The sequence below is a fragment of the Clinocottus analis genome, unplaced genomic scaffold (assembly GCF_023055335.1).
Source record: "Clinocottus analis isolate CAN_PGR_092001 unplaced genomic scaffold, fCliAna1.0.p SCAF_13, whole genome shotgun sequence".
NCBI classification, from domain to species: domain Eukaryota; kingdom Metazoa; phylum Chordata; class Actinopteri; order Perciformes; family Cottidae; genus Clinocottus; species Clinocottus analis.
In genome coordinates, this window is record NW_027175854.1 from 1,071,415 (window position 1) to 1,093,250 (window position 21,836).

Consider the following 21,836-nt stretch of genomic DNA (forward strand, 5'->3'; position numbering starts at 1 on the left):
ACCCCGTATAGTTAACAACACTATTTTTAGCACAGATACACATGAATAATAAAAACCGGATGTACCACTTCCTGTGTGAATTTGATGTGCTGACAATCATTTGCAGGCCAAGTCAAAATAACATTGGTACACAGGCGGTTCCATGTTTTGAGGCAAAGCACAAGCTATTTGAAACATCCCATCAGGAGAATTGTTTCATGAAATAGACACAATGCAATAGACTTCTAATCCTCTCCAGAGGATTGTGACTCTAACTTCAACTGGTGGTCTTGTAAAAGATATCACTTTTCTTGGATCCAGGCTCTGCTCTGCCACTTCTGCTGATTGTCTGAGCTGTGCTATAAATCCTACAGCGTGAGGTTCAGGGAACCGCCGGGTTCTGTGTCCAATCGATTCGCGTACATGGACGTTTCCTTTCACAGGAAGCAGACCAGCGGATTGGGAACCTTTTGAGTAAAGGGAAGTTGATTTCGGGGTGAACAGATGTTTTTTCTGCCATTATCCATCTCTTCAGGGCCTCGTCTGTGTTGCCTCTTCCTATTGCACCGAAGAAGCCCAAAAGGAAATGAAAAGAGCACAAACAAGATCAGATTCTGGTTCTGAGTAAGCGAGTCAAAAAGCCATCAGATTACAGCTCGTTCCAGCGTTATTCCTCAATAAGACATAAGAGGAGACGCTCAGTTCAAAGGTTAATCTCTATGGAGAACCGTCTTCATCCAACACAGCGGCTGTGTTTGTCACTCTGTGAGCTTTGCTTCTCCTTTTGCTGCCGTAATGGAAACCAGCAGGGGGTCCAGCAGTGTTGTTCTATCACGCTGTCACCCCCCGGCCATGATGAACAGAAGCAGGAGCAGTCCAGGGGGTGGCAGGAGAGAAGGGCCAGCAAAACCCAGAGAACCTGGTTTACATCCAACGTCCATCAAAGGCTTCTGATCAAGATGGATAGAAGAAACCTGCAGCGCCGAAGTTTAGCTGCTTTTGAGAGTCCTTCCTTGCATTCTTTGCCCCAAGTTGCAACTTTCAGGGTGTGTGTGTGTGTGTGTGTGTGTCAAACTGTACTAAATATTTTGTCATTACGAATCACCTGTTTGAAGAAAGGAAGGAATTGTAAGTATGGAAGGAAGGAAGGAAGAAAGGAAGGAAGGACAGATGGATTGATGGATGGACCATGGTGGTGAGGGGGTGTGCGTGTGTGTGTGTGTGCGTGCATGTGCGTGTGTCTGTCTGTGTGTGTCAAACTGTACTAAATAATAGCTCATATGAATCACCTGTATAAGGAAGGAAGGAAGAAAGGAAGGAAAAGGAAGGAATTGTATGTATGGAAGGAAGGAAGGATTTAAGGAAGGAATTGTAAGTATGGAAGGAAGGAAGGATTTAAGGAAGGAATTGTAAGTATGGAAGGAAGGAAGGAAGGAAGGATTCATAGAACGTGGGGGGGCGTGTGTGCGTAAGTGAGTAAGTGAGTGTGTGTGTGTGTGTGTGTGTGTGTGTGTGTGTGTGTGTGTGTGTGTGTGTGTGCCCTTTATGGTATACATTGATACTTTATTGTGTAATTTCCTGCAAATAAAATGGCAGCTGGGTTGTAAATGACACAACAACAGAAAATCCCTTATGACAGCTGATAGAACAAAGCTGTAATGAGAATCTGTGACCGGGCTGCACGTGCGCTGTGGAGCTCCTCCCACCTCCTTGTGCTCTCCACGCTGCTGCAGAGGACTCCTGCTCCGCCTCAGCGCTCCACCTCTGCACAGTGCAACAGCAGCAGCAGCAGCAGCAGCAGCAGTAGCAAAGAGAGAGAGAGGGGAGAGAGAGAGAGAGAGAGAGCGAGAGAGAGAGAGGGAGAGAGAGAGAGAGAGAGAGAGAGAGAGAGAGAGAGAGAGAGAGAGAGAGAGCAGCCTGCAGCCGCACACGGTCTCCCGGGTCATATACCTGTCGCTTGTGGGATACCTGAAGACAGCGGATATCGGCTTCTGCGGGATTTAGAAACACATGCGAGCAGTTGTGTTGTCTCTTTTTTTTTGGTGTGTTTTTTAAGGGGCCAGAGCATTTGTGTTGCCAGGGAAGAGAAAGTCCAAGCAGGTAAGCAGCCAGTCAATACGCACGAGATAACCTTGGCTACTTTGGCATGGTTATGTCATAGATTTTCATTGTATACACCTAATGTGTTGGTACACGATGGAGGTTGAGCCAAGACATTTCCTCTTTATATATTCTATTAAAGCAGATAATGAAAACAGCCATTTTCTCCTCGCCAGTTCACTCACTGCACGAGGGAGAACATTACGGATGTTACAGCCTCCTGCTGTAAGCTGGGTTCAGCTCCAGGGGAGACAAGTGTTAGTCCACGTTTTCATTTATCACATCTAAAAAAGGGAGGCTCGGACCGAGGCACGTGGGATGTGTTGTGTTGTGTTGTGTGTGCCGAGTGTGTGTTCACTAAACATGCGAGGAAAACATCCAAAACCCTCAATGAGGAAGTTAGGAGATATTTGCTCAAAAGTTCACAAGTTTTGGCGGAAATCTCTTCCGAGTATCGAGAAAACAGGTTGCCCCCCCCCCCCCTCATACATAAATGAATGGCTGTGTGAGTGAGGCAGGCGTGACTCGTGAAAGCATTTGTTTAAAGTGGGTGATAGACGCTGATGTGACCTGCTTATCGGACCGTAATCTGGACTATAGCTTGTCTTCATTATTCTGATGGTGAGAGACTGTTATTCTGCAGACATCATTCATTAAAATCTCTTGGCTTTTTTGTTTTTGTTTGTTGGCAAGGCACATCCACGCATTAGAAAGCCACCAATAGGATAACGAAGCAAATTATGATACAGTAACCCGAGATTAGCATAATAGCCATCAAATGACCTGACGTTATACTTCATTAAGGCTGTCCCATTACGCGCAGGCGCGCTCGTGCTGGTGTGTCTAGGGGGGGTCAAATGTGTCTGCAGCTGGTGCCTGCTTGCTTGCAGCTGCAGGAGGATTCAGATAAAGTCCAGTTCTACCAGTAGTTGAGTGTCGATAAGCCTTCTCACCTTTACCTTAGTCGCTCCTCTTGATCACCGTGTCTCTGGGCTATTTAAACTGTTGCCATCCAGGCTAACGGTGCACCATGACCGCATTCCTCAGCGCATCCCAGCCTGTGGGCTCTTAAGCACATGCAGAGTTGTGTGTTTTCATGGGAAACTGACAGACTATGAATATATAATGGTCGTAGTCCCTCAGAGTAGTGTAGCACTTGGATGTGTTTTTGAGACATCTAGTGGTCACGCGACTGGGGGTCATGAGTGCATGTGGCTTGTGTCTTCAAGGCTCTTAGTGTCTGTATTAAGTGACCCCGAAAACTATAAATTCCACACCAGACCACATCCAACCACACTCATTTTTCCTTGCAGTCATCTTATTCTTTGTAACATGCACTTGAGAGATTTTTTTTTTACTGAAGGCAGGCCTTGAGTTTTGTTTTCTTGCGGTTGTGCCTTGTGCGTGTGTGTTTTTACAAGGGGAAGTGAGAAATATTGGACCTTGAGCTTGAGAAGGTGTGTGGAATGTAGACAGCAGGGTCGACCTCTGTTCAAACAAGCAGGACGAACGTGGAAACAAGAGGGAGATTAACCCAAACCGAGGTGCAGTTTGTGGGGAAATTCAAATCAAATTCCCCACGCGTCCACTTCTGTTGTTTCCTTTGATTACCAACAGTGAAAATAGAACAACATAGATTAAATTGTCCCTGTTTCATCTTAACTTACACGGTGCTCTGTCCGTCTATGCGTTGTAATCGCCTGATCGTCCCAGGACATCCCATGGACATGTTCCCGATTGGCAGTCAGGTCGTTCTCAGCAGCAGGACTTGTGGCCTAATGATCCGTCATCGCTTCGCATGACTCACGCACAATGCCATGAGATGTAAGGCAAGGCTCTGTTTCCTCTGTTGTCGCAGGAACGGTAAAACAAACAGCTCGTGGGTGCTTTCCTGCCCAAACTGAGTCAGACAGAACAAAGTACAATGTAAACATGCATTATCTTTACCAACAGGAAATCTCTTCATTTGAATCTTCACATTCATAGACGGCGAGGTTGTAAAACTCAAGCCATGAATTACCAGGCGTCTTAAGAAGTCGAGGCATTCTTCATCATGTGATCTGGTATTTTCTGTCAATGAACACTTGTAGAAATCGAGAATCACTGCGGCTTAAAGAATGTCAAAAATAACGCCCTAAAACGCTCCTTTCATTGTTTGAGAGGAGTAAGTGTTCATCCTCTTGCTTCCTCTATTCTTTTCATATAATGGATAATGAGTCTTGATGGTGGGCTAATGCCGTTGTGTATCATCGCAGCACCTTGTTGAGAGGCAATTAAAGCTGTGTAAAGAGGGGCACCCACATGCAAGGCAACAAATGATCTCTCTGAAATGGTGTTGATCTGCTCACTGTCAACCCTGTTTAACAGGACACACACAGGAGAGGGAGAGGAAGGGTGTGTGTGTGTGTGTGTGGGTCAGTTTGTTTGTGCCAGAAGGAGAACACACATGTTGAGTGGGAGGTGTGTGTGTGTGTCTGTGGAAGGGGGGTGGGAGGTTGTCGCGGGTGTGAGATTCACCCTGGTGAGACTTTAGACATTCCTGGCATTCCGACCTTCAGGATGCTTGAGGCTCCTCCGCCGTCTTGCAGCGTGTCGGGGGCTGCAGAGGATCCTGCAGGGCTTTTATGTCGTCGGGCTCACACCGGCAGTCCCTTTGGTTGAGCAGAAACCACATACCCTCTAATTTAGGAGACCATGGGAACAAGTAGCACAGCACACATCAGGTCGTCTTAAGTTACATCGGCGGATGACACTTAAATCCTAACGGGGGTTTCTTGAGCCCTGAGACACTTGTCAGCCTGAACTTCCTCATCACCGTCTTTAGCATTTCAAAAACGAGTTTAGGCTTTTTCAATTTACTTTTCTCTCTTTTGTAAAAAAAATAAAAAAGCGGGCTTCTTGATTCCTAAAATTATACATCGCAAGTTAAAGAAATTAAGGCAAAATGTCGGATTTTCTGTCCTCTACTCAGAGTTTGTCAAGTCTGTTTTTTTATTCAAATGTTTTAATTTTTTGACAAAAAAAACCCCAACATTCTCACATAAGCAAATAAACTATACTTATTTATTCGGTCGATCATGTCACAGCCCAAAGCCCAATCTGCTTTAAAAGGTCGCATGTCACATTTGGTGCATCCCTCGACAGAATAAGTAGTGAAAATCAGAATAATTCTGTTAGTTACATGTGTTGTGATGGGATAATGTGGATTTTTAGAAAGTTCTTATGTAATACAAGCTACTTACTGTGTGATAAAGACATGTGGGATTCTGATTCTGACACAATCTACGGGCAAAAAAGTGATAACCATCATGACTTCATTCATTCTTTTAACAATGTACGTCATTCTTCTCTCTCTTCTTCTGATGTTGCAACCCTCTGTGGGCCAGCCATGATGGTTCATCCGGCGTCCGCCACGTCACTCAACAGCAACTTCTGACCAAACCTGATTTAGCAAACCAAAGATGTCAGCGTGCAGCGACTTTGCAGAACACGTGTGGAAACCCGGCTCTTGCAAGAACTGCTTCCACCCACTTAGTGCACACCACAAGACTGCCGGCGGCCTGGATGGCAGTGGGCCAGCCGCTTGTTTGAAGAGCATCCTGGGAGGCGATGAAGAATCTGGAGTGATAGCGCCTTCACCCTACAGCAAGCCAACCATCGCTGTCAAACCCACTATGATGAGCCTCGACACCAACGAGCCAATGACCGACGTCAACATGAACATAGAGCAGGTGATTCTCTTAAATGTCGAGTTTATTACTGCCCAGAGTTATGTACCTGTTTATTAACATGTGCTCATGTTTATGTGTGACAGGAGAACACAAAGAGCCCGGTTGAGCGTATGGGCTTGAAGAAACTGTTGGACCTGTCGTCTCTTTACATAGACAGTAACGGCTGCAACAAGGCCCATAGAGAGGCCGTTCTTCAAAGTCCTGAAACCAAGATGGACTACAACAACTGCTTCTCCCTGGCTTCATTACCCCCCAACATCCTGCCTAAAGACTCCATGATCATCAGCAATATCTTCGTCACCCAGGAGGAGGGTAGAAGTTCTCAGAGTTTGAAGAATAACGCCAATGGAGACATCTGTAGGGAGCAGAATACAACAGCCTCAAGAACCAAGAGCACTTATAATGGAAGTAGTGTGACTGCCAGGGCAAATTGTCAGGAGTCCCACCTGTCATCTGTGGAGATACCTTTTTCTGTGGATACTGTCACTTCCAGCCAGACTACAGTTCATAGCAATGGCATCAGCAGTGGGAATACCGCTGCTGTTACAACTAAGACGTCTAGCACTTCTACTACTTTCCACACCACGGCCTTCAGTGTGGACACCATTAGTCACAACCCTCCCCCATCCCTCCACTCTCCTCCCGTTCTGTCTGAACAGACCAGTCTATCAGACTCCTCTTGTTCTTATCGAAGTAGTACAGATTCACTTCCTGGGGCGGAGGGGTCTGGAGGAAGACAAGTTAAGTCAGGGAGCCCTCAAAGCCCAACGGCCATGGGTAGCTTCCAGTCCGCTCCCAGCTCTCCGAATGAACAAGACTCAGAACCCATCTACGCACAGAGCACCAAGAAAAAGCGCAGTCCAGAAGGAAATGGGGTGCAATCCCATCTTGTGTCTCCAAACCAGAGTAAGAACTCATTCAAGGGCTCTGAGCTGTCAGGTGAGAGTCAACGGGCCACCATCACAGTAATGGCCGCTCACACGGAGGAGAACAAGACTTTCTACCTGAGGAGTCCGGATTCAGCCATCAGTACCCAATCCCACTTCAGCCCCACAGCACGTAAAGACCCCAGCAGCCCGGCTTTCCGCTGGCCCAGCCCCAGCCACAGCGCACCCTTTTTGGCCACAGAAGCCAGCCTTAGCCCAACCCTTCACCCCAAGCCCCAGTCCAGCCCACCCATTCCCCCGAAAAGGACCACCCGTTCCCCAAAACTGGGCGCCTCCAGCCTTTCGCCGCCTTTCTCCTCTCCCGTGCCTCTCCCTGATCTCCCCAGACTGAGCACCTCCAGCCTCTCGCCGTCCATCTCTTCTCCCGTCCCTCTACCTGAACTCCCCATGCTTTTTCTCGTCTCCGCTCGAGAGGGCCACTTCAAGGTCCATACAGAAAACCACAGCGCAGCAGTGTCTGAACGCTGGCACAAGCCCCACCACAATCCTGGCTGGAACTGTCGCATAGAGGAAGAAGAGGAGGAGGATGTGAGAGAGCCGAAAGAGGGGCAGAAGAAGAAGTTGGCCGCCAAGCTAGGGCCAACCTCTCGGGTGGCATGCTTGGTAAATGGCGCTGCTGTCTGGAAGGAGGCCAGGGACTCGAAGGCCCACAGCGGCCCCCCTCCAGTGACAGAGCCAGGCACGGCCCCCCCAGCTTCCCCCAACAATGGTGCCTGTCAGGGGGAGACCGCGAGCACCGGTGCGGAGGAGGAAGGCAAGCATAGCGGGAGCATGCCGTCGAAGCAACGGTTGCATGGCGGCTCATCCGAGCTGCTGGCGGCAGGAAAGGGAGCTGCCAACACGGAGTCCAACCCACCACCTCCCCCACCCAAGAAACTGCACAGGTAAGAATAACAGAGAACTTTTTGTCTGGCTTTTATACGTTCAATTAATAACCCTCAAATGGGTTCGGAGACTACCTCCTGTATTCGGGGAGGACTGTGTTTCCATCCCAGACCAAATATACGATTTCATTCATGTTTTTCAGTCAAATGTTATGAAGTTATGACAATTAGACGTTAGCGGAGGTCTGAGGCCTCAAGACTGTCGGCTAAGTTTGACGAATAGACACAAATTGTCGAGGTATTTAATGTAAAATATGAAGCAATGAAAGGTAATTTTTTTTCTCCAGATTCAGCTGCAATCTTTTTTATACCGTTTATTTTTTCTAAACTTTCTTAAGAGCAGCTGAAAAGATTCATCAGCGTAAAACGTTTGTTCGCATATAACTTCCTACATATTACCTATTTATAAGTTCTCATGACATTCTTCATATTAATTAATGGCACAGTAAAAAGATCAGGAATCTCAAGAAAGGGTTGATCTTAAATATTGTTTATAATATGGCAGCTATGCCAAAGAAACATTCTAATAGAGGTTTAATTACACCCTAGTACACTAAACACTTGCTGGAAGATGAATGCTATGCATTTCACAAAACTTGAACTGCCCATTATAGCACATATCTGCGTGCCTGTCCTTCAGTTTTACTTTTGACTTGCATGAGAACTAATGGGACTGTAATTTAGCTATGACACTAAATTCTATAATTTAGTACTTTCAACATGCACTTAGTCTAAATGCATAACTGCACATGTCTCTCTGCACATGTCTCTCTGAAGGGACCGTATATGTATAGAGTGTGAGTGGCGCTGATGGATTATAAGCTACTGTATACTTCATTGCTTGTGACTGGGCACATGCATGCATCTCACTGCAGTCGTCTGTGTGAATCTCCCGGTGCCTTCCCCTTTCATAGCATCATTATTCAGCCTTGAATCAGCCTCCATTCTTGCAGCTTGTGATCATTCAAACTGTTCCGGCACATTTCTCAATGCGTGCCTTGTTCTATTCAGGCTAGTAATGTGACTTTTTCAATTCTAATTAACAGACAAAATGGGTCTGTTAAATAGTCCTCTGCTCTGTCATGTTGCTGTAAATTAGTTTTGGCTGCAGCACAATAACAGTAAAACAGGCCTTGATATAAAGGGACAAAGCTGTCAATTGCAGGCGTTCAGACGCATCTTTGGGCCCAAAAGAAATCTCACATGTGCACTGTTTGCATGTGATATTTCTATTATATTATATTTGATTTAATGCTTAGTAAAAACATTGAATTACATCACTCACAGGAAGTGCAGAATCATGCATTTTTGCCCTTATTTAAGACCTGCACCCTTGTGACCTACTCTACTCCGGGCTCCAAGCCGACACAGTCGTTTATTAGCAGTAACATTTGCACATGTGCTTTAGTCCGCATGAGGCTAAGAATACACGCCGCTGTCTGAGTCAGCTACACCGAAGCAGAAACAGAGGAGAGGCCCTGTGTTGTTTCAGTTATTAGAGCATCAAATAATCTCAAAATAAAAGCGGCTTCGTCTGGGACGACATGATGAGGTGTAACACACGGCCGTGACTTCCTCAGGACAAACAGATGTTCTGCCATCTTGAGCTGCTCGAGTCAGCAAAAGCTGAGTGGGAGTGTTTTACTGTCGAAAACACAGATTGCCGATCACATTTCAAGGGCCCTTATGTTTGTGGTAATTCTAGGAAGGACCTATCTCTCTCTCTTGTTATGGCATTGCGGACATTCTGCACTGATAAAAATACACCTTGTTGTGACACATTTGGAACGCGCCTCGAGCCAGCCAGCGACAGTTGTGACTTTCCAAGTTTATCAGCGGGTTTAGTGTATTTAATCGACAAGTGTGACAAAGTGCTGCAGAGAAGGAGAACGTCTGCACACAGATTTATTATCGAGACTTTGGGAGAATCTTGTGTGTGTGTGTGTGTGTGTGTGTGTGTGTGTGTCGTAAACGGAAAATGTAACGGAACCCCGCGAAGCAGCATTTTGATGTGCTGAATCATTTAAAAGCCACAGATGGTTGGGAAAAAAAAATCTGCCTCCCAGAGCCTTTGATCCCGTTGAAAAGCACCAAATGTCCACTCTTTGATTCCTCGTCACGGGTCAACCTGCGTGTACCACGGTGGGTCAGCCGAAGAGGTGTTGGTGCACGTACTGTACCTAAGTCATGCACATGTGTCAGCACAGGGGAAGGCATGCCCACGCCACTGATCATTGAAGGTTGCCAAAGGGAGGGGCTTGAGTGAACAGATTGTCGCCCCTGGCTACTCCCAAACTGTCCCTATCTGGAAGTCGGTTGCCATCAATAGAAATAGAATTCATAGATCGGCCGTGTGGATTCAAGTCCACTGACTTTGACTTGGGTTTGAATTGCCTTTTGCTCTCTGAGCAGTCGTTCCTCGCTCCACAGAGCCGCCCCGATCCCTTCTGATAGCATCTTGTTGCCGCCTGAAGTGAACCGCTAGGTCAATGAGTGAATGCTATATATGATATATGGGCGCTTAAATTTTTCACATCTAATGGGCGCTGTGGCTTTTCCTGCCGAGAGGGACTTTAAATACACGTATGACTCGTGTGGAGCCAGGCTTGTGTTACTACGCTCGGCGGGGCTTTAGAGAGCCACCAGTCTGATCCGGGGGCATTTCCAGCCGGCCAGACCGACGAGGTCCAGCATGAGGTAGGCAACCCGATGGCGTCCTTTTCTCATCCGTGTAGGTATTGACGACGCATCTTTCACTGGACTTGTGAAGAGAAGAGAAGTGGTTTGTGTTTTCTAGTCCTGCGGTGAAATTGACTCTGAGTTTTGATGCGTTGCACGAAGAAACCTCAGAGGCTTTTATTCACACCTCCATCAGGAGCTCGGCACGCAGAACTCAGAGGTTGCTTTGAGAGGCACAGTGGTAGAGGATATGTGAACAACTTTTTGCTCATTTTTTCACCCGCCAAACATCTTTCACACCCTGACTTATGCTTTTTCTCATCTGTTCAAATCCTATTTGGCCTAAATGATGTCATTGTTTGAGTGTCAAGACTGCAATAGGTGTAAGATGAAGACGGTTGAAATTAAAATGGTGCAGAAGTGTGTTACTTTCAGTGATGCGGGGCAAACAAATGAAAGTGGCTTGTATAACAAGGGAAAGAGATAACTGGTAGTGAAGAAGATAACAAGTTGTCAACCATTAATGACAAAGCCTTTGGTTTATATGGCTATAAAGCCATGGCAACTATCCTACAATCGTGGCAAAGGAACCGTGCATGTCATTCTTCGCTGCACTGAGGCTGCAATTTAACACAAAAACACATGCCCGATATAACGCAATCCAATATAAGCAACAATGCTATAAACACCTTTTGTCAGTTTGTAGAAAACAAAAGGAACAGGGAAGATTATTTCACAATACGACAGCACCACAAACACACTTCAATCCGTGTCTGTCTGTCTCGGCAGAAACATTGTCGGCCTCTTAAAGGTTGTGTAGCTGTTGTAGAGGATTAGATGACCTGACTCATCTCATTTAACCAAACCCTTGTGGGTCAACATTGTGTCGGCTGTTTTATGGGTTGTAGTGTTTGTTTAATCTCATCTCTCTCAATGCTCTATAACCATCTTAGAGTTTGACTTTCACAAAAAAATAAAATCGCCCTGGGGAGATAATGTGTGGATGTAACAACATCCAGTGCTTTTTCACCGTTTTATATATTTACAACAGAGAAAAGCCAGGAAGTGGAAGCAGAAGCGTGAACCTGATCCACAACAACAGCACAGCTTAGTTTGGCTCTCACAGCGTCACACTGCTATCTGTGGCTAGTTAGCTGTAACTCCAATCCGATCCCTTTTTAAAGAACTGTCCAGGACGCCTTCACACAGCTTTATTAATACCACACATGCACACACGTCAGGATAACATTAGTGTCAACGGATCCAGTGTGTTAGTAACCCAGATTTAGAGCGTAAACAGTCAAGCTGCAGTGCGTGTTGTTGCTGGGCTGATTGCAGCGCGTGGGACCGCTTTACTGCTTTACTGCTTTACTGCTTTACTGGGAAGAGCACGAGAGCTCACGTATGCTTTGTGTGCAAAGGAAGTGATGAGATCTATTCTGAGGAAATGAGCAATTAAGATGTTTATTAATAGACGTTTAGACTCAAACTGAGCCTTCCCGGTACAGCGATGAATGGTGCTGTTGTTATGTCGTGGCGGCATTTTTTCCATTTTGATTCAGTCTCCATCAGGTTACTGATGAGTGAGTTTAGAGCGAAAATGATGAGTCAATTAGTCCGTCAACAGAAAATGAATTGCAAATCTTATGGTAATTGATTCATTTATTCCTTGTCTGACATCACAATGAAGAGAATATATTTGGGTTTTAAACATTTGGGTTCATGAAGATTTCATCGTATGCAGGCTGACGGGCATTTCCCTCTCTTTTCTGAACAAACAAGAAAATAATCCTCAGATTATATGAAGAAAATAACTGACTAAATGTCTATTCGTACACGCGGTTCTAATCTGATCCAAGGTCTTTTTTGCGTGCCCTTGCTCAGAAGGCTCATTCATCCTCGCCCGTCCTCCCACAGGACATGAGCGACGGCATCATTTCACCGCGGAAAATCTCTTGTTTTGGACACAAATCTGAGCGATCTGCAGGGAAACGAGCACAGGCGCATAGTTCCAGTGACCATCAGCGTTTCCCCTCTGCCTCAGCGTTTCCACTGCCTTTCACCGCCGTTCTTTTGTCTGTCAAATGATAGCAGGTTTCTTTCAGAGAGTACCCAACCCTGTGTCTCCCCCCTGTGCTGCTCTCCCTTTCTCCTCCTCAGCTGTTTGTTCTGATGATTTATGCTGGAATTGAAGTCGGGGGTCCAGCAGATAAATGGAGAGAGGAGTATTTATTTTTTTTGATAGATAGATGAAGGGACGGGACGGGCACCCGGCTTCCCTGAGTTATAATGAGACAAGCGACTGGCTGTCACTCGGCCTAATTGGTCACCTTGATGAGGAAGTCTTCTCATGCACACATTGGTATTAGAAGTGTCTGTCACGCTCCTCAATCAAACTGAACAAGAAGAATGCAAAGCTTCTTTCTAGCGAGTGAAAAAAAAGAAAGCACGCAAGGTTGTGTAACTTTTAAAATGTAGAAATAACACAATCTTTGACTTTCCAATTTGAACCACCATTAAAACTGTGGTTGTGTTTGATTACCGCCGCTGTGTTTCAAGAGAGAGAACGCGTGCAGCTTAACTTTGTAATAAAACATGTTATGCCCTTTTAAAACCCGACGCCTGGATGACTCACAGTAAAACTCAAGCGCTGACAGTTTGGTTGGGCGTGTTGGGCTAGTAGTGGCTAATGTAGCTAGCCCTAAGCGCAGGTGAGGAGCATAAAGCTTTTAAAGTCCACTCCCACACACAGATTTTCTTTTTAATTTTCATGAAACAATTTCTCAGCAATCAAAAAGCTGTATACAACTTTTTCCATCCGTGCAGAAGTGATCTGTAAACAGACGTTGACGCGTGAATTGTTTGAGTTTCCCTTTTTTAAAGCGACCGATTCAAAGGAATCTTGGGAAATGTGTCAGATATGAAATGCGTCATTGTCCTGCAACTGTGTCCTCAGTGTTTGGAGACTTTTTGGATATAATACCAATATAATGCTGTTTACTGTGTCCAAGAGAGGACACCAATGTCAGAAACAAGCAAAATGACTGAACCTGTGAGACTAATATTGATTTTATTAAGGCTGATTTGTTGCAGTTCTAAATCAACACAAAATCAAGAAGTGTTCGTCGTGAATTAGGAAGTGAAACTACTCCTGATGCTCAGAGTTCGTCATTTAAAAAGAGGCAGTGTGCTCTTTTACGTGGACGCGTGGTGCAGATAAGAACACATCAAGGGGAAGTGGAGTGGTTCCACATTTATGAACAGATGCACACAAGTAAAGTGTTATATTTCAGCAGAAAACCTTCTGACTCAACTACCAGTGGATGCTATATTTGGCGAGTCTTATGTTGCGCAATGATGTCAGCAATGCAGACACACAAACTAGATTTTTTAGTCGAACCTTTTGTATCTGGTTTGTCATATCGTCGTTTCTCCTGTTTTCTCCGTCAGAGTTAGTAGTAAGATGAGTGGCAGCAACATGGAGCTGGATCGCTGCAGCCAACACGGGTCGGTCGAGAGCCCTACTTCCTCTCTCCGGGGCTTGGGCTCCAGCCTCTCCATCGCTTCCACCGACAACCTGACTGGGGACACTGGTAAGTAACACACACATACTATTACATTTTTGCAAAAGGTCCCTTAGCTCCAATAGAAACATGCACTTGGAGTCCAAAGACCATACATGTCTGAAACCGTGTCTTGAAGCAAACAGTTGTAGTGCATTGAGCGGGTGAGGTGCTTCCTCCACAGCTGTGTCTGCACGTCAGCCGCCTCGCAGTTCAGATGCTGCTTCCTGACGTCCGACTACGAAAATGCACTTCCACACAATGAAAAGAGGAAAAGGAGCGTCGCGAGGTTCAATAACAGCGGCAGTCTGTCGGCTTATCGCTCCTCTTCCTCTTTCGTGGAGTTTGTTTTGACGCCCGCGGTTCGTTTTCGGTGACGCGAGTTCAAGATTTCTGCAATCATCAAACCTGCGAAGTGGCGCAGAATCCAGAGTCCTCGGTTTTGCAACGATCAACCTTCACATATCCTCTGTGGCACAGACAGTTGTAATTGCTGTAACTTCCTGGGCAACGCTGTTTGAAGAGATAATTATGGACTCCGATAACGAGGGAAAAAGGGCTTGGCTACATCCTACAGACTACTTTTTTTTTCTGTACAGTCGCCCCCCTCTGTGAAAGCAGTTATTGAAGACAGCGCCACACAATTATCTCAGTATCTGTCTCCTTCGGTGTGATGTCGAGTTCTTACTTTAAGTCTTTAATTGACAAATGGATCATAATTGGATGGAAGATGTTTTGAGTGTCGGCTTGAACCCCGGATTGTGGAAATTTCCAGCTGTTTTGAGGCAACGAGGTATGTGTTTGTGCTCCGGCTGAGCAGTAGGCAGTGACAGAAGGAGGTGTAGTAAATACCTCACGTTTTACAACCGCCGCCGAGGAACATGAGAGTCTGTCGGCACTGTAAGGTTACAGGAACTTCACTCACAAGCTCACTAATAAGTGGAGGGTGTAGTGTGTCAGTGAATGGTCATTGGTGTTTATGTGTGCCGATGTTACATTTCAACATATGTTAGTTGATCCCATTCAAGCGATGGTTCAAGAAATACACTTATTTGTGTTTTTAAGATGAAAATATCAACGTCGCTCTCTTATCTGTCTGTTCAATATGCTTAGCTCAGCATAAAGAGTAGGAAGAGGGTGAAACAGTGAGCATGGCTCTGGTCAAAGGTAGTGAAGTCTTTAACAGCACCTCCACGATTACTAAATAACACCGAAGTTTGTTTTGATCAAATTGAACATAAAAAAGGTGGTATTTTGTTATCTTTGAAGCTGTTTCGTAGCTTCATATTCGGTGTACAAACATGTACAAATACTATTTAACTCCCAGTAAGAAAGCTAGTAAGCACTTTTTTCCCAAATTGTTGAACTATTTCACAATTGATCTACCCGCTAGCTTGAGAAGTACAAAACACAAACTTAGCACTTAGCTGATCAGGAGCTAACGCATACTTTAATTTGAAGCAGCCCCGCTGACGTCATTTATTTTTCCCTCCTCAGGTTATCGGGATGCTACGCGGCTCTCTTGTTCCTCTCCATTCTCCAGAAGTCCGGCGGCCTCCGCCCCGGGGTCTCCGCACCAGCCGTCCTTTGCCGGCTTCAGCAACCAGCCGCCGCCGCTCCCGGAGAAGAAACTGGTCAACCGCACCGTGTCGGCGCCCGACAGCGCCGCCGGAAGACCCTTCGTCCGAGCGTACCCGCGGCTCCCGTTCACGGGCTCGGAGAGCAACGTGTGTCGCCCCGCCGATGTCGGCTGCCGCTCCAGTTTACCGTCCAGTCCCGTCGACCCGCGGCCCATGTTCTCCTCCAGCGAGTCTCTGGAGCGCTGCCACGCCCCGCTGAGCCGACCCTCCAGGTCCCGGACGCTGGACGAGCCGCTGAAGGCTCCGGGGCGCCTGGGAGTCCACTGCCGGAGCAGCATCACCTGCTCCTCCTCCCCACAGCTCAGCGCGCCCTTCTCGTCCTCGGAACCGGGTTCGACGCCAAACTTGGGCTCCAGCCTGCAGCTCCAGACGCTTCTGAGTAACATCGACAGCAGGGAAGGAGTGTACTCCAAGCTGGGAGGCCTGTACGCGGAGTCTCTGCGGCGCTTGGCTCTCAAGTGTGAGGATCACTTCACTCGCTCGCAGAGGAACCCGCTCCGGTTTGAGGAGAGCAACTGGTCTCTGTTCAGGCTCACCTCCAACAAGCCGAGCTGCAACTCAGGAGATGCTGTGTACTACTCTGCCGCCTGCGCCTCGGACCCCAGCAACTCCTACGCTGTGAAGGTAAACACTCTGATAGTTTGACAAGTAGTGGATATCAGGCTTTTGTAAAATATGTGTTTGGTTTAACCACGTTCACTTCCAGAATACCTCGAAGTTGTAATCTTTCATAGTTTGGTGCTGATTCATTTGGCGTAACCTTTGATTGGGTGTAACAACTAATGCAGTGTTGTAGTACATGTTGTACTACGAGGGTAACACAATGATGTCCATATTTTCACATCACCAGTGAGCAGTTTAAATGTTCAAAAAGTGGAGAAGACGATCAGCAGAAGATTTGCAACAAGAGAAGGTTTTCTGGGTTTGGCTGTTGGTTGCTGGGAAGTGTTTTTGTAATACACAGATCTGTTTTTCTGTCCGGTCAGAGGTCGTCAAAAGAGCAACTCTCAGCCTGCTTAAGATCATCTTGACTGTTTTTAAAAAGATCATTTAAAAAAAATCCTTTTAAGCTTGATTTAAATTGGGCCGTGGTCTCGCAGATGGGACGACCCGACCACAGCACGAACCTTCAGGCCGCGCAGTGTAAACAACGAGAAAGAAGGGTGTGGATTCACACTCTTTAACCTTTGTCCCAAAGACATTAGTGTCGTACAAAGCAGCAGCTGTTTGTACAGTGTGTGTGTGTGTGTGTGTGTGTGTGTGTTGTGCCCACAGTCTTGCTTAATATCTCCAGGCCCAATTAATCTTGACATTCCAGGAAGGATTTACAGTCAGACAAACCCCTGTTGTCAAGGCCGGCACACGCACAAAATCCAATACGCAACACTTAGAACGAGCCCATCCGGCACGAGGACAGGTGATCATGTCGGAAATCAGCATTGAACGGGGTTATTGTGTAGCAAGTGTTTGTGTAACTCTATTAATTGTTCGTCGATGTGGCTGACTGAAAGTGGGGTTTTCTCCACTTAATCACTAAGAAGAGCTTATATTTATAAACCTGACCCCGACACACAATGAGATTTGGAACATTTGTAGGTCTGTTTCAGATTTTAAGTGTTAACTTTTCACACCCACTTAAGGTGGTAGTTTACGTCAACACAAACTTTACCTTTTGGAAGATTCTCAGTGGAGGATTTGGGGTTCGAATCTGCACCACAGACATGGATTTGTCTTGAATGAGAGCAGGCGCTGAGTTGACGTTGACCTTGAATCCTCACTAACAAGAATTCCTTTCTTATGTTTCTTGGCTCCGCTCCCTTCCCGTCTCCGTGTGAGGAATTCTCCTCTCCCCCCTCTTCTTCCCCTTTTTCTTTTCTTCTCCTTTACTTAGTCCTTCCCTCCCACTGATCTTTGTGTTTCTATCTCTCCAGATCTGCAAGAGTCCATCCATGGAGGCCAAACAGGGCCATCTCTACGGTCTGTCGGTGCAGCAGAGCATGCCGCCCCACTTCAACCTGCAGCAGGACTGTGGCCACTTCCTGGCCTGCGTCCCCCAGAGCATGCTGCCTTCCGACGAAGTCTCTGTGCCCAGCACGCCTGCGTCACCGCTGCCTCAGCCCTGCATGCCTGCGCCCGTTCAACAGGTAGAACGAGAGCGGGTGGTGGTCATCGCCTCCGAGATCCCTCGGCAGACGGCGGCCGACTTCGTCCGGGAGTGGGCCGCGTTCCACAAAACTCAGCCGGAGATCTACGAGCGTCGCGTGTGTTTCCTCCTCCTGCAGCTCTGCCACGGCCTGGAGCACCTGAAGGAGCACGGGGTCACGCACCGCGACCTGTGCCTGGAAAACCTGCTGCTGGTGCCTCATCTACGCAGGGCGTCCAAGTTCCCCCAGCAAACCGCCACCGACAACGGCACCGGTAACGGCTCCAGCGGCGGAGACACTCAGCGGCATCTTCCCCGGCTCCTCATCAGCAACTTTGCGAAGGCCAAGCGTCGCTCCCCCGAAGACGCCGCCTCAACCAGCGTGGACCCTCGCATCAAACGGGACCACGCCAGACTGGCGCCCGAGATCCTCTCGGCAGCCCAGTACCGTAAATTTGACGAGTTCCAGACGGGCATCTTGATCTACGAGCTCCTCCACCAAGCCAACCCCTTTGAGGTGAGTCCAGCTCTGAAGGAGCAGGACTACCGCTGCGAAGAGCTGCCGCCGATCCCGTCCGTCTCCCTTTACTCCGCCGGCCTCCAGAGGCTGGCCCGGCTCCTGCTCCAACCGGACCCCATCAAGCGTATCCATATCCAGGAGGCCAAGCGCATCCTGCAGAGCCTGCTCTGGGGCCCCAGGAAGGACCTGATGGAGCAGCAGCGGGAGCGCCAGGGGGTCGGCTTCGTGGACGGAGGCCGACACGAGGGCCTCCTGAACTGGCTGGACGTGAAGCGGGCCCTGCTGATGATGAAGTTCGCAGAGCGTTCGCTGGAGCCCGAGAGGAACGCGGAGCTGGAGGACTGGTTGTGCTGTCAGTACTTTTCCTCGGCTCACCCTCTGTCGCTCTGCCACACCGCCGAGCTGCTCTACTCGCTCAAGTGACGGCTTCCCCTTTTTTCCTCGGGTTTCAAAATGTTGTGTGAGTGGAGCTGAAGTTCTGCGTGAATGAGTGAACGAGAGAGACCAATAATTTCAGTTAAGTTAATGTCCAGACACTACGGATGGGAGACACTGTGAACCTAAACCCTTCTGTTAGCGCTATCGCTGCGTGCATGAGCGCCGTGCATCAAGCTAACCGTCCACATCGCTAGCTTTTACACCAACAGCATCCTGCTGCAGACTGTCCACTGAGCAAATGCATAACCTGTGAAAATGTAGCTGTTTCTACATGTTTTAATGAAAAGATTAATTTAGCAACTGGAAACACTTTGTGCCAGTGACTAGTACATCTGTAAAAAAAAAAAAAAAAAAAAAGGAAGAATATGAATAGTTTTCATAATCCGATAATACACTTACCAAAGTTTCATGTATGACACTCTTTTGTGTGTATTTATTAAAAAAATCAATTATGGCATTTTACCCACTGAGAAGAGGCTAATAATTCATAAACGTGTTCTGCTAGCTTGTTAGCTTTGCAGATAATGCAGCGTCGTAGCTACGTAAATGTGCAGCTAACTTTTCATTTTAATATAAGTATGAGGTCACTAGCAGACTGACACTGTTGCACCTTTTCCGTCGTGTTTATTCATGGACTCATAGCGCTGTACTCTATACTTTGTTCAGGAAATGACATAATAATGTCTCTTCCCCAGTGAATACTGGTGCACCAGTTGCACCATCCCATCCCAGTTCTTGTGCGACAGCATTGCGTAATAAAGACTTATGGACTGTATGAATTAATTATAAGCCAAACTGTCTAACAACTAAATATTAATTTGATTGACAAAACAATTGGCAACGTTAGAGATTGCTTCTACTGAATGGATGCCCAGTTTTTCCTTATGCTTGTTTTTTAGTATATATTTAAATGTTTTTACATTTGTAACAGTGCCTTTTGTTCTTTGTATATGTTACAGTGACACAGAAGCCAAATGTAAATATTACTGACCATTCGTCCTTTGTGAAACTGGCCTTTCACCGAATGTTCTAGAAACACCTTTGTACAGTAATTTGTATGATATTCGAAGAAAAATGAGCCCAAGCAGGTCTTAAAAAGCCATGAATATGAGCAGGAGTTAAAAAATATTTATGATACAATTTGCTATCCTGTAGTAGTCACTGGAATTTCTCTGTTTATTTTCATATGTGGATTATCAAGTTATTTGGGTTTTTTTTTGGCGCAGCAGCAGCTGAGCCTGTTTTTTTGCTTCCAGTAAGCTTCAAATTTATGAGAATTTTATCTCCAACAAAGGAATTCTTAATAAAGTCCAGAATTTAACCGCCTTCCCCAGGTTTTAGTCCATGACTGACTAATGTTTCTAATGTTGCAGAGGAAAGAAAACATGGTCGGATCTCACCACTATACATTTTTTATTTTTTATTTTGTGTGTGCCTCACCTATTTGCAACTATCAATAAACTGTGCATATATTTTCTCACAGTACGAGCTGGTGTTTGGGTCGTTATTGGATGGATCCGCTTCATTGATTGGGCCATTAAGGGCTATAGTTGTTATGCTAAGCTACATTACCAACAGCCTCTGCTGTAAAACTAATGAATCTAAGCAACATTATTTTATTTGCTACCTGAAATAGACATTCAACAGGAAACGAGGGTTTGAATGAATTCAATTACATACAAAACAACATATTCTTTATGTTTATCGCACAATATTTAGCCATTTAAAATTCACTTTTGCTCCTAAGTACTTTATGCAAAGCAGCACCGTGTCTATTGCAGTTGAAGACTGACAAACATTAACAACTGTGAAATAAACAAACTACAGCACTTAATGCTGTAGCGCCAGGATTAAAGCAATTTAAGCACATTTTCAAACAGAAAGAAATAGAAACGCACACAAAAGCAACAACAGAAGAAACTTAAAGAGCAGCCGAGCGCCTCGCACGGATCAACACAACAGGTTGGACGTGGACTCGCATCTCAATTTGAGTTTGGAGCCTCAGGCCGACAACTCGACCCCAGACGTCCAACCCCTCCACATGAAGCTTTCTGCTTCACATCACTCCTTCAAAACCACCGGCTGCTCCCTTGTCATAGGTGGAACTATGTTGCTATGGTGCTTTGACCAATGGAATGGCATTTCCAGGAACGCAGTCAGTCTCCTGTCTCCCTCTCTCTCCCAGACACACACACACACACACACACACACACACACACACACACACACACACACACACACACAGGGTAAAGCAGCCTGTTGAGCAAGAATCCAAAGACCCCCCTGGTAACAACAGCAAGGCTCTCCTTTGTTTGTCCAGTGAACACCGGTCAGGAGGTTGCATACTTTATTTGAACAAATATGCATCCCTGCACACTGTCTTCAGCACCGGACCGGAGAAGACAAATAAACACAACTTACCCAAACATCCCACAACTAGAGAATGAATGTGGTGCGAATGCTACTGCTGTGCAACACAAGACAGTTAAAGATCAAAGCCAACTTACCAGTTATTAGTGCCACACCGGCCGGCCATTACCAGGGATGGACGGACAATCATAGATGAAGAGACACCTTAAGTACACAAACTATTTTGCATCCAGCCATAATTCATGAATGATTATGACTATTACTTATTTCCACAATGAGTATTGCCATCTCCTGCTATTGCTATCCATCATAAAAAGTGTGCCTTAAATGACTGTGAATGGTGCTCAAGCAGGAAGAACACATTTAACCTCTCCTTATCCATTCACCCAGCTAACAGTTTGGATATTGTGGGCAGAGGAAAGCGACGTAGAAAGTTACCAGCCAGGACCTTTCCATTCTCATAATTAAAAGCCCAGCTAGCCGCTGCATTGACAGCAGCAGCCCGGAGTGCTACTGCTCCGTCAGGTTAACATAACTAGCCATTAGTGCGCTCACTTCACACTGGGGACATTTTCCAGATGAAGTTCAATGGACATGTGGGGCAGCTAGCTTTGTCCCCTGTCAGTCTCCCAGCTGTGCTGCTTCCACGTTTGACCTCATGGCCTGTTGGTTCCTGCTCAATGCTGTTTGCAACTACTGTTGTGCTGCATGAACCCAACAGCATGCCTCTGACTTCTCCTGTGTGTTTAGACTATGGGTTAGTCCCTTTGCCACAAAACAAAGCTCAAACGCTAAAGCCCGAGGCCTTGTTCACAGACGATATTTGTGTTGTGTATATTATT

The 21,836-nt window shown here is 46.4% G+C and overlaps 1 protein-coding gene across 1 annotated transcript; it reads left to right on the forward strand.

Annotated features, from left to right (window-relative positions):
• The first annotated feature begins 1,879 nt into the window (after positions 1–1,879).
• LOC137784189 (inactive tyrosine-protein kinase PRAG1-like) lies at positions 1,880–20,103 on the forward strand. The gene is made up of 6 exons (XM_068574681.1): positions 1,880–2,079; positions 5,466–5,810; positions 5,894–7,641; positions 13,771–13,913; positions 15,381–16,147; positions 17,455–20,103. The coding sequence occupies exons 2-6, from the start codon at positions 5,541–5,543 to the stop codon at positions 18,607–18,609; spliced, it is 4,083 nt and encodes a 1,360-aa protein (XP_068430782.1). The 5' UTR covers positions 1,880–2,079; positions 5,466–5,540; the 3' UTR covers positions 18,610–20,103.
• Positions 20,104–21,836: the final 1,733 nt, after the last annotated feature.